Raw genomic sequence first — 14,750 nt, forward strand, 5'->3', positions numbered from 1 at the left:
ATGGACGGAATATTATAGAGACGAAGTACAGTATTCTCTCCGTAACTGTCGGAAAGGTCTCTACTGTAGCTGTAAGTAAAGCAAGGGGTCGAATATCGGCGAATTAAGTGAAACTTCTTTGCTATTCTAATTTTTAATTGTTTTTTATGAAACTTCTACCACTATACTCGTCTCGTTTTTCTCATTGAAAAGACACCAAAGACGATACAGTTACGATCATAATTACTTGTGTAACATGCAGATTTTATGCACTTGCAACAAAAATGAGCAGGTGTAATTTAAAACAGTAAACGCATTAGCAGAATTTAAAAATACTGTTATATTGTTTTCAACCTATTAAACATGTTAAGAAAGAAAATCAATTTCTATTTCACTCTAGTAACAAGCAATTAAGGTTTCGAACTTTGCAGTTACGGTGGAGGTGCGCGGATTGTGTAACTGTCATAAGTCCGAGACTTATGATCGTAATTATACCTTGTTTGGTGTCATTTTAATCAGAGAAACGAGACGAACACGATGGTAAAAGATTGATCGACGAAAATCAAAAATAAGGAATTTTGATTACCGAATTTAAATGGCCGAGCTGCTCTCTTTTTCTTTTTCAATCGCTGTCCTTTTCTCTACGTCTCGACACACTACAAAGAATGTAGTATGTACCTCTCCTAGAACCGTTGCTCGTATTTCAGTTACGGACAAAATACTGTATCAGTATCGGTAACAAAAAGTAAACTGTTTTTGAGCATATCTAAATTAAGATCAACCAGTTGATTCTATAGCGTGTCCAGAAGAGAATCTAAGAGATCCAACTGATTCTCGTCCCAACCCGCGGTAGCAATTAATAAACCGGTAAGGTCGTCTTCGCTTAAACTAACTTGCGTCGAATCGGGCATCTCCGAGAGACAGTCTGGGATTGGAGGAGATACGCTACTAGGAGGAGTCTCGTACAATGTCGAGAGAGAGCTGTTCGATGGTACACAATTGTTCTGCGCATTGTTTACTAGGATCTTCGTCACCGGCTGCTGCTTCTTTGTTCCACGGCTACGTTGAGACATTGTTGCGCGCCGTTTCGACTTCTTCCCTTCGTCCATTCGTTCTAGATCCAATTTCCAGAAACCACCTTTGCCCGGCTCACCCTTCGACCGGGGTAACTTAACGAAACACTTGTTCAACGACAAGTTATGTCGAATCGAATTCTGTTCGAAACATTATTATATTAATCAGGTACTCTATGTGTAGTTGTGTTCCCCTTCCCTTCTCCTCAATTCCTTACCTGCCAGGCTGGATCAGCGTATTTATAAAATAAGAAGTTCTCCCGAATCCATGCGTAGATATTTGAGAGAGACACTTTATTGTTGTTCGCTCGCATCGCCAAGCATATGATTGTGGCATATGAAAATGGCGGTTTTGCATCCGGATCGGTTCGATACTTTTCAGCATTTTCCGCTAGGTCTACGCAAATAAGAAAATATATCGATTATTGTGAAATATCAAGTCGTGAGGCTGTTCATTAAACTCTTTTATTTTTAGTCATGTGCGGAAAAATGGCCAGTGTTTGTAATCGTACTTTGCCAGCAAAAGACGTTCGCGTAATACACTCCTCAAAAGAATTAAGGGATCACTTGTGCGAACTCGAAAAATTGCTCCCACTTTACGCGATCATAACTCCGTCAAAAATTGCTGTACCGATATCGTTAAACAATGGTTCGAAAGCCTGAAAACTCTAGTTTCAGATGCTCTGTTTCAAATTGTTGCTATGTTGGTTTTTTACAAAGTTATAGCGAGATGAAGACAACATTGACGGTTAACAAAAATTTTGTTTGAAGTTTGAAGTTAGCGCTTCGCAGAAATTAGCGCAGTAAACACAGCTGCCATAGGTAAAAGATGGTCGCAGCGAGTTCATGGGGTACTCGATTGAATCGGCAGAATCTCTCCTTCAATCTGACGTTCGGATCATGGTATTACGATCATTTCTCGCCGAGATACAGCGAGTTAAAGGAAAAATGGAAATTGTGCACTTTTTAAGCATATTTTCAGAAATACCTGGCATATCGAAATGTTAATGAAATTGAAAAAACAAAAGGAGTGCCTTGAAGAGAAAGAAACGCTCTTTCTATTGCTTTTTTTGCACAAGATTCTACGATAATTTTTTCGCTTTCTGAAGCCAGTTAAAGTTAAAAAGCACATATTTACTTCAATGTTGAATAATTCGAATAAGAAAAATCGCACAATATTCAACAACCACACAATTTACACAGGAAAGATAGCCCTTCTAAACGATATTAACGCGATTTATCAAAAAAATTGGTTGCTCCTCGTGTGATGTTCCAAAGTTGTACAAAATTTTTGTTAACCGTCAATATTGTCTTCATCTCGCTATAACTTTGTAAAAAACCAACATAGCAACAATTTGAAACAGAGCATCTGAAACTAGAGGTTTCAGGCTTTGAAACCATTGTTTAACGGTTAACGATATCGATACAGCAATTTTTGACGGAGTTATGATCGCGTAAAGTGGGAGCAATTTTTCGGGTTCGCACAAGTGATCCCTTAATTCTTTTGGGGAGTGTAGTTAGACGATATTATTATTCTCGTTAATTAAACACGGGTTCTGGTTCGAGATTTTTGGTCGACAGTTTATTCGGAATTGCCTCTCTAAGAGAGACTATTTTACAATTTCAAACCCTTTACGTATTCTTGCATACTACATGTACATATACATATGTATATGTATGTGTACTCAGAACGACCAAATGGTAGCATGTTACTAGCACATGCACCGCCGGTCAATAGTATACGACCAGGGTTCATGATTAATGAAAGGAGATAATGCTACATTATGACGATATAATAAAACTTGCGGAGTCAAGTTATTCGTGCTCCGTTTTCATATACGAGCACATCAGGCATTAACAAAAATGTTGTATTTCCTTGAAAAAGGGTAACTTCCGCGGTCATTTGAAATAACTTTTTTCTTTACGAAAAACGCGGATCAATCAGAACGCGGCTACAGCAGACGGATTCCGGTTTGGCCAATGCCAACGCCACGCTAAAAATAAATAAAAATAAAATATGGGGTACTTTGAACACCCCGTAAAATATCGGTACTTTCCCGCCAATACACGCTATTACTCAAAAGTTTCTGGACACTTGCGAAATGTGTAATAGCAACGCATAAGCATCTAAAATAGTGACTAAAATCGATCTTTTGTACTTTCTTATGGAATATCTAAGGCTTTAAGTTAGAAACTACCTATATGTGGAAACTTATCAATATTAGACTAAGATTAAATACGAAATTACTGTTTATACTAATCGCGGCAATGAATAAATGACCAATATAATATATGACCAATTATAAACAAATGCAAGCCGTAATAATCAAATTTCGAGACTGCAAACCCCCCAAAATTGTCGGGGAATGATTTTTGCACGTGACCATAGTTATCTTTAAGAAGAGTTAATATAACAATCGTATTGTACAGCGAATTCTTCTGCTTGGCAACTGAAGGCTGCGAAATGTGTGTAGCAAATGTTTCGAAACGTTCGCAACGAGAATCTTACTTACCCAATTCGGCCTTGATCAAAGGCGAAAGCTTTTTTTTCGCTTGTCTATTTACAGGTGGAGGGGATGGCGAACAGGGTGGTGTTGGTAAATTACTAGCACTTGTAATATCGAGCGATTGTAACCACGAAAGGCTCGTCAACTCTGCTTCAACGCCGTACTCGTCATCGTGTATATTTTCCTTCATAACTGATGATCCACGATCCATTGGTGTCTCAATAGCGATCACCCCCGCCTTCATTTTGGTTATCTTTCATTGCACAAGTATAACACAAATGACGAAGATCTGCATCAAATGGTTGCACAATCAACTAATGGATTTAGTCGGCAGCGCGGTATTTACCACGCAAAATTTATGAGCTGAGATTTTGAGAGAGGGAGAGAACCGCGAATATAAAATTTCTATGGCGGGTCTCCATTAGTTTTCGAGATGTTAATGTGTAACTGTCAAAGAGATGTTTCTGAGTTCAGTCGTCATATTTAAATTTTTGTTACGTGTACGTAAATAGATGCAGTGCACCAAATATCACCAGAACAATCTTTAGCTGCAATTTATCAAGTCAGTGCTAGATGTAATGCTTGCATTGCTGCAAGAGGGCAACAGCTTGAACAATATTTACATTAAATAGATGATAACGCAAATAAAATGTAAATAAATAAGTACAAAAATGAAAATTTGTTTTGTTTCTTGTTTTGCGATTTTCTCCAAAACGAAGCAAAAACGAGCAAATCTCTAAAAGACTTTTTGTCTTAGTTTTTCGGTTCCCTACACGCGCTACTGAAGATTTGCCATTTAAATTCGGGACACCCTGTATAATTAGACTGCGGATCTGTATGCAAAATAAGAAATGTTCGCATTGATTGCAGGATACAGGAGCCAAATAAAAATTGTATTCCTCTTTTAATTATCTGATCCAGCTGAAACAAATGCATTGATATCCTTAAATATTTTTAACATGTACACTGCTTTAAATTATACGTGCTCATTGCATAAAATCCACAGTCTATTCATCAATTACAAGGTTCTGGAGCCAAATAAAAATTGATCGCTTCCCCTAATACCGTTAACAGGGCTAAAGTAACGTGTCGATACTCTTACAAGGGAAAGATCCCAGTGTCCGACTACGATTTTGATAATTCTTTGTGAAATGATGGTATATGGATCCCTAATTATGTATGCAAAATATTAGGTGTAGTTACTCAATACTTTCAAAGATATAATCGATTAAAGTTTGATACTATTCGCATCGAACAAGGTATGAAACTTTAATTGTTCATATCTTTAAAACCATTGAGTAACTTCTCCTAATATTTTGCATACATAATTAGGGATCCATGTACCATCGTCTCACAAAGAATTATCAAAATCGAAGTCGGACACTTGGGGTCCTTCCCTTGTTAGACTCTTTTAATGTTTTCACCGTTTAAAATTGCGGCTGTTCGTTTCCGTCATAAATGCATCAAATCCGCAGTCTATATATAATATATAGATTATGTTGATCATGTTATCTACACGCCTGTATAAGCGGGATCGATTGAACCATACAGATACTTTTCAACCCTTTGCACTCGGAGCTGTTTTAACTCAAAAATTAAACATTTCTTCCGACCTAGAATATTTCCATTCGCTATGATTTTTTTAATTTTATGGATATGAAGTCGGTGTAATACCTAAACGTTTAGTAATTGATTAGATACCGACATATTTAGCAATGTGAACAGTATTTTGAATAGTGTTTAATGTTCAATGTTAATGAATTTTGTGCTAAGGGTTAATATTAAGGGAAATTTTATATTCAGGAGTATCTACCCTCTCTTCCCTACTCCTTACAATCTGGGCTCATAATTTTGCGTGAATCACACCGCATCTACAGTGGGTAACGAAAGTATTCGAACGCCCTTTAAAACAAAATAACTTTCTTATAATTGTATCAAACGACCTGATTTTTTATATTCAATTAGAAGTATTGATTTACGAAATGATGTGCAAAAAAATGTTCCAAAAATTATAATTTACAAGGTTACATGCAGAAATGAAAATGGCATTTTTTAAACCTTTTTTATTTGGGCTCTTAATGAAAATTTAAAATATATGTTTTGTAGATCGAAAGATGTACGATTTTGTGGATTTTAGAAACTGAACAAAAGTCGTGTAAAACCACGATTTTCAACATTTTTAATCGCCTGTAACTCTGAAAATTTCAGCATGTGTATAAGTAACCTAGATCTACAAAACATATGGTTTAAATTTTCTTTAAAGGCCCTACTAAAAAAGTTTTAAAAAATGCCTTTTTTATTTTTGCATGTAACCTTGTAAAGTATAATTTTTTGGTAGATCTTTTTTGCATATTAATTAATAAACCAATGCTTCTAATCGATTATAAAAAATCAGGTCGTTTGACACAATCATAACAAAGTTATTCTGTTTTAAAGAGCGTTCGAATACTTGCGTTGCCCACTGTATATCCCGAATTTCGTACAGAAACGACTAATCTATTCGAAAAATGACTGAACATAAAGTCACATTGACGATATGCAACGTATCGTGTGTGTACGTGTGTGAGAAAAGAATTTCTTTTTCGAATTGATTTCATCGATCGACCAAGAAATTGCTAGAGTCAGTTCGACCGTTCCACGTACATGCATATTCGAACTCACCGGTGCGGTGTATAATATTGCGCTTCACGCGAAAGTATCCTTTCGGGAGGCGACGCCAGAAGAAGCTTCCGATCGTTTTTTCGTTGCAAAACAATTCGATAGGTAGCACTTTCGAGTAACAGCACTGAACGGCGAAAATGAGCACACCAGAACTCGAAACGGAATTGTCGCACGAGCTCGGACGTCTTCTGGACGTGTCGTTATTTGAAAACTGCAGGCCGGAGTTTTCTTCGAGCCCGACGCATTCGAGGAATAATCGAAGCAGCTGACTTTCCGTGGACGGTCTACACGGAAATATGAAGAAACTCGAGAGCTTCTATGTCACCACGTTTTGTTATTCTATTGTGTGTACATCTATACACATGACTACTGACGTGCACGGTAAAATGACTAAACCGCATGATCGTTCGAATGAAACTACTACTACGGGTTAGCGAAAGCCCAGATAATCCCCCACTTTGAATCTAGTTTCTTGCCGTAGAGCATGGATCGTGGTTGGCGCTTGGTGCTTGGCGCTTGGCACGCGGGACAGGTGTTGGCTCCCTTTTGCAGGTGGACCATATGTACGTACACGTTTTTCTACCCTCCCTTAATTTCTCGGACAGTAAACTGGGGAACTCACCCACGCGTGCTTTATTCATGACACTTTTGCCGCCAAGCTTTCGGTTCTCGTTCTTTCATTCCCCTCACCCGAGACGGGCGAGACCGGGGCTAAAAGTTCCGATTTTGAAGAAACATATAAAAAAGAATTAAACCGACTTCGAAAAAATGCACTGAAACGTATGAAATCATTTCCATTGAATTTATGTGAATACGCACGAACTTTTAAATACAACACAATCTTTTCGGAGGCGGCGCAAAAAATTGGAAATTTTCCGAATGACAGATGTTGCTGATTATGATTTCATTGGAATATGGTGGACTTGGATATCAGTAGGTGGGAAGAGAAGATACATTATGTGAAAGCATGTGGTAGAATTTCAGGATTTTCGTAATTTCCAGTCTCGAAAATGTTCAATTTTGCACCGCCTGCGAAAAGATTGTATTGTATTTAAGTTCGTGTATATTCACATCAATTAAATGGAAATTATTCCATACTTTTTAGTGCGTTTTTTCGAATTCGGTTTAATTTTTTTATTTCACACTTTTTAGTGGAACGAGCAGAATTTGTAGAACACTGTAGGATGGTTTTTCGGTCTTATTGGTTATTTGGAATAAAAACCGTAAAAAATGAAAAAATGTAAAATTTGTTTTCAAGGGACCAATCGGGAGACATACCCTACAAAATGTAGAAGGTTTCGTCCTGATTGGTCCATCCATCTCGGAGTAATCGGTGAAATAATTCATTTTTCAAATGCAGAAGATTTTGTTCCGATTGGTCCACCCATCTCGGCGTAATCGGTGAACATACATAGAAAAAGAAAGCGAAAAAAGGCACATACAGATCGAATTGAGTAACCTCCTCCTTTTCCGAAGTCGATTATACTTGAATTATCAATCGTATGATTGTTAAATGAATAATATGTTAGTGGTCTCGGCGCAACGGTTCGATCAACTAATTACGAAAAAGCAAATTTTGCACGTTAACTTAAACTTTCGACGTTTCGATCCATGTGTGGATCCTTTTCATAAAATCTTTTTCAGACGCAGTTTTTCTTCTTTCTTGAAAAGGATCCACACACATGGATCGAAACGTCGAAAGTTTAAGTTAACGTGCAAAATTTGCTTTTTCGTAATTAGTTAATCGAACCGTTGCGCCGAGAACACTAACATATTATTCGGTTAAAAATGACGTAGAAATCGTATATAGATACTCTCATCTTTAACGAGTAATTTATTGCGAAATTTATTACATTTTAAAATTTCAACCTTAACCCTTTGCACTCCTTTGTCGAGTGTGTTTATATCTATTGGGTTCTTCCTTTGTTTATTTAATTGTCTTACTTTGTAGTTGGAAACAAATATAAATTCCACAATTAGAAATTACAACAAAGTTTGAGAGATATATTTAATATAATTAGTAAACAAGATTGTTTAAAATAAGTAGCAGTACAGGAACTGTCCTTTGAAGTGAATTTTCAAATAAAACGCTTAAAATAGTAGAAACGCGAAAAATAATTCGGAGTGCAAAGGGTTAACGAGTAATTTATTGTGAAATTTGGTATATTCTCAAATCTCAACCTTAAAATTAAAATATTGTGATAGGTTTTTTATATTTTTTAATTTATTTGTCGTTGAGCGAAGTGAAACATTTTTCCCAGAGAATTCCAATGAAAGTTTTTAATGAAAGTTAAATGCTTTCGGCGCAACGCAACGGTTCGATCGTTTATTACTAGTTATGAAGCAATTTTGCTAATTATCAAACCTAAATCAACGTTTCGATCCTAGTTTGGATCCTTTTCAAGATTTCTTTGAATCGCGTCTGTAAAGTAAATATGTTATAATAATTTCAAAAACTATTAAATGATTGGCTTTGCAGAGAAATTGAAGTCGTTTGGTCCATTGATATAAAAATTATTCTGATTTAAAGTGTGTGGAATCAGTTATGCTCCTTACTGTATAATATAGTTTCTTGAAAACCTCGCACTAAAACGAAGGAGCGATAGCCATGAAAATGCAAATTGTGTGTGTGTGTGCCGTATCTGTTTTTCGTTTCTGCGGGGACACACCTGACTGCATCGGCTACCCCCATGGTGTACACAGTAGGTGCACATGCCCCCATGGCTTTAAAAGCCCTGCTGCATCGTTCTCGACCTCTTCACTTCCGCTACTAAAGAAAACTGTTATGTTGTAGAGTATCTTTATTAAACTTATTCATTTTTGGGCATACACTGTAAATATTTTCGTAATCAAAATAGTATCTTCTAAAGAAAACTCGCACATTGCTGAATTAACATTTGATCAACCGGGATAAGATCATTTTTAATAACGGTAATATAGTACATATAACGATAATATTTATTATTTGCGAGATTTGTTTCTTTATGTACGTTGGGCCTCAGATAATTTGCCTATTTGCATAGTTTCTGTGCCATTAGCTTCTTAACACATCACCGATCGGTGATTATTGCTTAATTTTGAAAAATCTATGGTTCTTGGCTAAACACTTTTTAATGGAACCTTCAATAGTAACAGCAATTTTCATTATGAACTAACAAGACACCCTCAATAACGTCATCTAATAGTTTCGTTTAAGATTGCAATGTAAATGAAAATTTCTATACTTTCTTTTGGTACAGCAAAATTATTGAAAATAGGCTTCCGGTAGGTAAAGTGTTAAGTTCCGGTAAATTGATTGGTTGACGCTGACAGGAGTTGCTAACGCAAATGAAAAAACGCGTGTAGAAAATACTATAAACTGTAGGACGCTGTACTATTTAATTAATACGAATATTATACATTTGACCGATGCTATTTGTAGCAAAAGATCATGAAACACTAGATGTACGAGAAAACCATGTAAAATGTATATGTACATTCTAGTACGCGCTAACAGTTGGCTCTCTCTCTCTCTCTCTCTCTCTCTCTCTCTCTCTCTCTCTCTCTCTCTCTCTCTCTCTCTCTCTCTCTCTGTTCGAAATAAGTTCCAAAATATTTCCAAGTTCAAATATTAAATCAAAATGAACGTCTATTACTTGTAAACTTCCCGACAAGTTCTGGTCAGCAAATTCCTAGCAAATAGGGCTCAAATTCTGCTTCAGGCGTGGTCTTGGCACCAAAATGGCACCAAGAACGGACGTATCCTTGCTGTAAGGGTAAATATTGGGCAAAAATCGGGGTAAACCTCACTGTAGGATGGACAAAGGGTTTAAATTATTGAAAACTAGGGGGCTCTACCCCCAGTTCGCTTCGCTCACCAACCGCCGCGGCGCGGCGCCTTGCAACTTCGCCACTCGGAGTTTTTGGGTGACAGAACTATTTTATATGTGTAATAATAGATAAATACATGGAACTTAAAATTATATGATTTAGAAATTGAAATAAAATTCTGTTGTTCCTCCTACAGCAAGGTTTACTCGGGCTTAGTGCCACCGACCTGCCCTCTTCACGAGGGCTTCAAGGTTTGGCATGAAATTGCGTCTGGAAACTTCGCACTCAAATTTCAACCCATTTGTAGCTCCATAGGCTTGTAATTTATCGACAAGTTTTGGTCAGCAAATTCCTAGCAAATGGGGATCAAATTCTGCTTCAGGCGTGGTCTTGGCACCAAAATGGCCGCCGTTTGAAGCAGGTTTGACTGACTAGGTATGTGGCATTTGAAAGAGTACAAAGATCGAAAGAATTTGAGAGTATCACTGTATGGTTCTCAATTTTTTGAAGTTGTTATTGAGGGCAATAAATAAATATAGACAAGTTATATTTAGCATAAAGATAATGACTCGTCTCTGAAGTTATTTCTGCACAATTTTCGAACGGGGGAAAAACCCTAATTTTCCCAGCAAGACATCGAGTAAAGTTTTCTTCGAAGAAATACGAAATTCGTAAAGGCAACGATTTCGAACTGATCGCGTAGTCGCCATTGTGTAAATAATAGGCTAGCACAGCAAAGCCTGTTGAACTGCGCAATATTTGTTCGAATATCTGGAAAGAACATTAACGGAATAGTTGTTTAAATAATTTCTGTTGATAGCAGTGACAGTAGCGAATAAATGAATAAATTACTCTGCTATGAATGGTTGGCATGCATCAATATACGTGTATGTAGAAAGGGCAGGTAAAAATCAGTTGGTTAGATCTAAACTAGGGGTGGACGCATAACCTAGTCGGTCCGCGAAAGGTAGTTTCATTGATCGAATCAGGAAGGCAGTGACCGTCACTCGCGATATCCTACTGCGAAAGAGAGGGGAAAGAAGCGCAGCTATTCGACGACGCCGAGAATGGCGTGTTAAATTTCAGTGGCCTGTTTATTATTGGCCGACGTCTGTCGGGATCGTTAGGGCAAAAATTTCCCTGACAGAGTCGCACGAAGACGCAGACGCAATTTCACCGTGTATCTACGCCGCGTCGCAACCTTCGCGGGGGGCGTTAGCCGAATGTTCGGCCAACCCTCCGAAACCATGTTAGAAGATTTAAATATTAAAGCGACGACGTGTTTACCACGTAATCAATTTCATCGAATAATCAATACCAATCCAAATGTGATGTCCTCTTTCGAGAACCAGGGGCGCAGAGAAATTCGTCGATCAGAGACGAAATTATATCGGAAACTACCCCAGTAGTAGACTGCGGATCTTTATGCAAAATAAAAATATTCGGAATTGAATAATAATCCCGATTATCGATCGTAAATGTTAAATATTTAATTTAATGAGATGCTTTCAGCGCTATCGTTTCGATCACTTGGTAAATCTAGCAATTTTGCAATAAACTTTACTTCTTTGCTAACGTTTCGGTTCGGTTTTGAACCTTTTTCAAAGGAAAAATTTGCAAAATTTATTTTATTGCAAAATTTTATTGCAAAATTGCTAGATTTACCAAGTGATCGAAACGGTAGCGCCGAAAGCATCATTAAATTAAATATCGATATTGATCGTGGAAAGCAGGAATAAAATAAAAATTGATTTCATCCCTTAATGACTTTGTTACGTTAGAAACAACACTACAATATTCTTGAATTTTACTATTCCATTACTGTTTTATATTTCACCCATTTAATTTCTTCATAAATTCATAAAGATCCGCGGTCTAGCCATCAGAAATAATTATAGTTCTGCGTATGTCGCGAAAGCTCGCAGCTAGGATAGTGTCCATCTTTTTTAGTTAAAGTTAGGGGTGTATACTAATGATTTCTGTATGTCCGTCGCTCCGTTCAGCTTTTACATCGGTAGAAATGCAGAAGGAATGATTGTTTCCATGGGGTACCGCCAGACTTCTTCAGCAATGAAGAATACAATAAATTCAGTCATAGGTTCTGGCAAAGTTTCGCGTCGCTTATATAGTCGCAAGTGGAAGTATCTATCTATGTGCACGATCAATAATCTCCTGGGAACATCCGTTCTCCTACTGGCTTACCCAGCTGGCTACCCCTGCAGTAATGGTAGCACCAGCAGCACCACCAGTACCACCAGCACCAACAATAGTTGCACCTGCCACCCTCCCCTGACCGTACAGCCGCGTCAGGTTGTGACTCATAATCACTTTCCGCTCTATCACTATCTGCCATTACCGACTGCTGTCAGGAAAATACTTTACCACAGTGCATGCGTCATTTTTTTCTTCTTACCCCTTTACTCATTTAGAAGATTTTTCGAGGAAGCTTATTTGCGTTCGCCATTCTAAATCTGTTTGTTATTTCTTTCTACAGTGGCAGGCAAAAGAAGAATACTTTATTTGTTACCCCTTTACATATTTAGAAGATTTTTCAAGGAAACTTTGCATTCGCCATTTTAAATTTCTTTGTTATCTCTTTCTACAGTGCCAGACAAAAGAAGAATACTTTAATACAGTGCATGAATAATTTATTTGTTACCCCTTTACATATTTAGAAGATATTTCGAGGAAGCTTTGCATTCGCCATTCCAAATCTGTTCGTTATCTCTTTCTATATCATATTTACTAATATAGCTTACTATTCAGAAGATGCAAATGAATCGTGTCATAAACTTTACAGCAAAAATATCATATTTTTATTTTTATTGTATTATATATGAAAGAATACAATATGTAAAAAATCTATCCGTACATGGTATTAAATATGAACCACAATTTTCTTGAAATTCTGCAAGTTTAACACAGATTTTCAAGGTTAAAGAACGTTCGTACCACAATCGCTCTATTTTTCCCATATTTTGGAATATTTCAGCTTTAATTAGAAAAAAATCATCGCTCTATCTCATTTCTGTCAAAAGTTCTTCGATTTTTATGCGCCGCGCGACGTACACCTCTGTTGGTCGGGTTGCTGCTTTTTAGGAGGATTTTTAATTGTTAACGCTTAGACTACCGAGCACTGAAAGCGATTAAAATGTGTGTGTGTGTTTTAGCTGATAAAAATGACACAAGACTCTATTTATTTAGATTTCGTGCAATTTTTATTGCAATATGTGCTTGGATAAAGAAATTTATCGAATCATTTTCCATGTAAGCAACGTCATAATTTCAATAATTATAAAATAAGAGATGTATATATATATATATATATAATATATATATATACATCTATATATATGTATATATATATATAATAATTCTTTTATTCTTCATTTTCGACTTACATTGTCATAGAGGATCACCCCTTAAATTTTCTCCTACCTGTAGTCGAACACCCTGTATATTTGCCTAGAGATAGCAAAATATCGTAAATTCGCTCATGTCTCCGAGGTATGTAAGGATACTTGACCTGCAAACGTGTTTCTAATACTTTTTTAATACTTTTGGCAAACAATGAAGTGTAGCGAAAATTTCTGACAATTTTTAAGTATAACGATGCACTGAAATATTCTATTATTTCCTTGGAGAATGTAGATCGACCCGAGGTCGTTCAGTTTCGCTGCATGCTCTTAGGATATGTTTATAGGTCATGGTATGAAATGATGTGGACGCATATCAATGGATAACTTAAAAAGCTAGCTACTACCCTGGCGAGTTACAAATATAGCCATGAATGCGAGTATAGATTTCACGAGAATGATGGTACTCCCATCAAATATTCAATAAAATTGATTCCGGTAACTACATCAGCAGTACCAACACTGGCGATAACATCCTAGTTAAATGGAAGATGATATTGCAAGGTAGAAGATGCAAAGTAATTTTTCGATGAAATGTATTTCAACGATTAGTACAGTATACAATGCATTCAATAAGTGTAGTCTGTCTTGAAAAAGTTCACCCCCCTCTTACCACCACATAATTGCCCAAAGGTCCTTTTGTCTTGAATCTCTAATCTTCCATATGCTTTGCAATTACAAAAAATCCTTATCTAAATAGGATAAAGGTACCAGTTACCGGATATTTTAGTGACGACTTGGAAGTTTTTTATTAATTTAAAGGCATTCTGTAATTTATTTTGCATTATTTCTCATAAACGATTATCAACCTTTTTCCATTATTTTCATAATTTCCAGGGCCCTCACGGAAACATACCCGTCATCCAAATATGGGTGGCGTGGCGACGAAGGTTTGTCATGTGACGTAGCCCTGCAGTGGGATTTAGATAAACTTTCAACGAAGGTATATCTTGAAAATGGATGTAGACTTTATTGAGTGATAGATAGTACTCCAAAATAAAATCTGACTCATCGTGGAGTTTCCTTCTTCCTTTCCTCTCAGCTGAGCGTTGATTCGTAGGGGGACGCCTCTTCCGGTTGCAGCTTGATGGCGATTAGTGGTGGAGGCGCTTCGAAAGCGCGCGCGCCGCGCGCAAGGGTAAAGGCCCGCCAAAACGAGAGATGTCAGACCGAACGCGACAGAGATCTGAGGGAGATCCAGGGAGATCCAAGAGGTCCTTGAGGGGTTTAGCGGGTATTCCCCCGACCTTTTTCCAGCCGGGGATTGTTTCCCCGTCTCCGTCCTAACAAAATAAAAACAGAAA

General features: G+C 37.1%; 2 protein-coding genes across 3 annotated transcripts; one reads left to right on the forward strand and one right to left on the reverse strand.

Annotated features, from left to right (window-relative positions):
• Positions 1 to 770: 770 nt before the first annotated feature.
• LOC143213160 (forkhead box protein J1-B) lies at positions 771 to 6,807 on the reverse strand. 2 transcript variants are annotated; one of them, XM_076432773.1, is made up of 4 exons: positions 6,203 to 6,807; positions 3,566 to 3,848; positions 1,271 to 1,449; positions 771 to 1,193 (listed from the first exon to the last, which is right to left on the reverse strand). In XM_076432773.1, exons 2-4 carry the CDS (start codon positions 3,801 to 3,803, stop codon positions 771 to 773), a joined length of 840 nt encoding a protein of 279 aa, XP_076288888.1. In that variant the 5' UTR covers positions 3,804 to 3,848; positions 6,203 to 6,807. The 2 variants fall into 2 exon arrangements, with proteins under 2 accessions (XP_076288888.1, XP_076288887.1); XM_076432772.1 differs by having other exon boundaries at positions 6,221 to 6,804.
• LOC143213163 (uncharacterized) lies at positions 4,788 to 14,726 on the forward strand. Its single transcript, XM_076432776.1, has 4 exons — positions 4,788 to 6,601; positions 6,702 to 6,783; positions 14,284 to 14,389; positions 14,507 to 14,726. Exons 1-4 carry the CDS (start codon positions 6,517 to 6,519, stop codon positions 14,666 to 14,668), a joined length of 435 nt encoding a protein of 144 aa, XP_076288891.1. The 5' UTR covers positions 4,788 to 6,516; the 3' UTR covers positions 14,669 to 14,726.
• Positions 14,727 to 14,750: the final 24 nt, after the last annotated feature.

This window comes from Lasioglossum baleicum, chromosome 10 (genome assembly GCF_051020765.1).
Source record: "Lasioglossum baleicum chromosome 10, iyLasBale1, whole genome shotgun sequence".
NCBI classification, from domain to species: Eukaryota; Metazoa; Arthropoda; class Insecta; order Hymenoptera; family Halictidae; genus Lasioglossum; species Lasioglossum baleicum.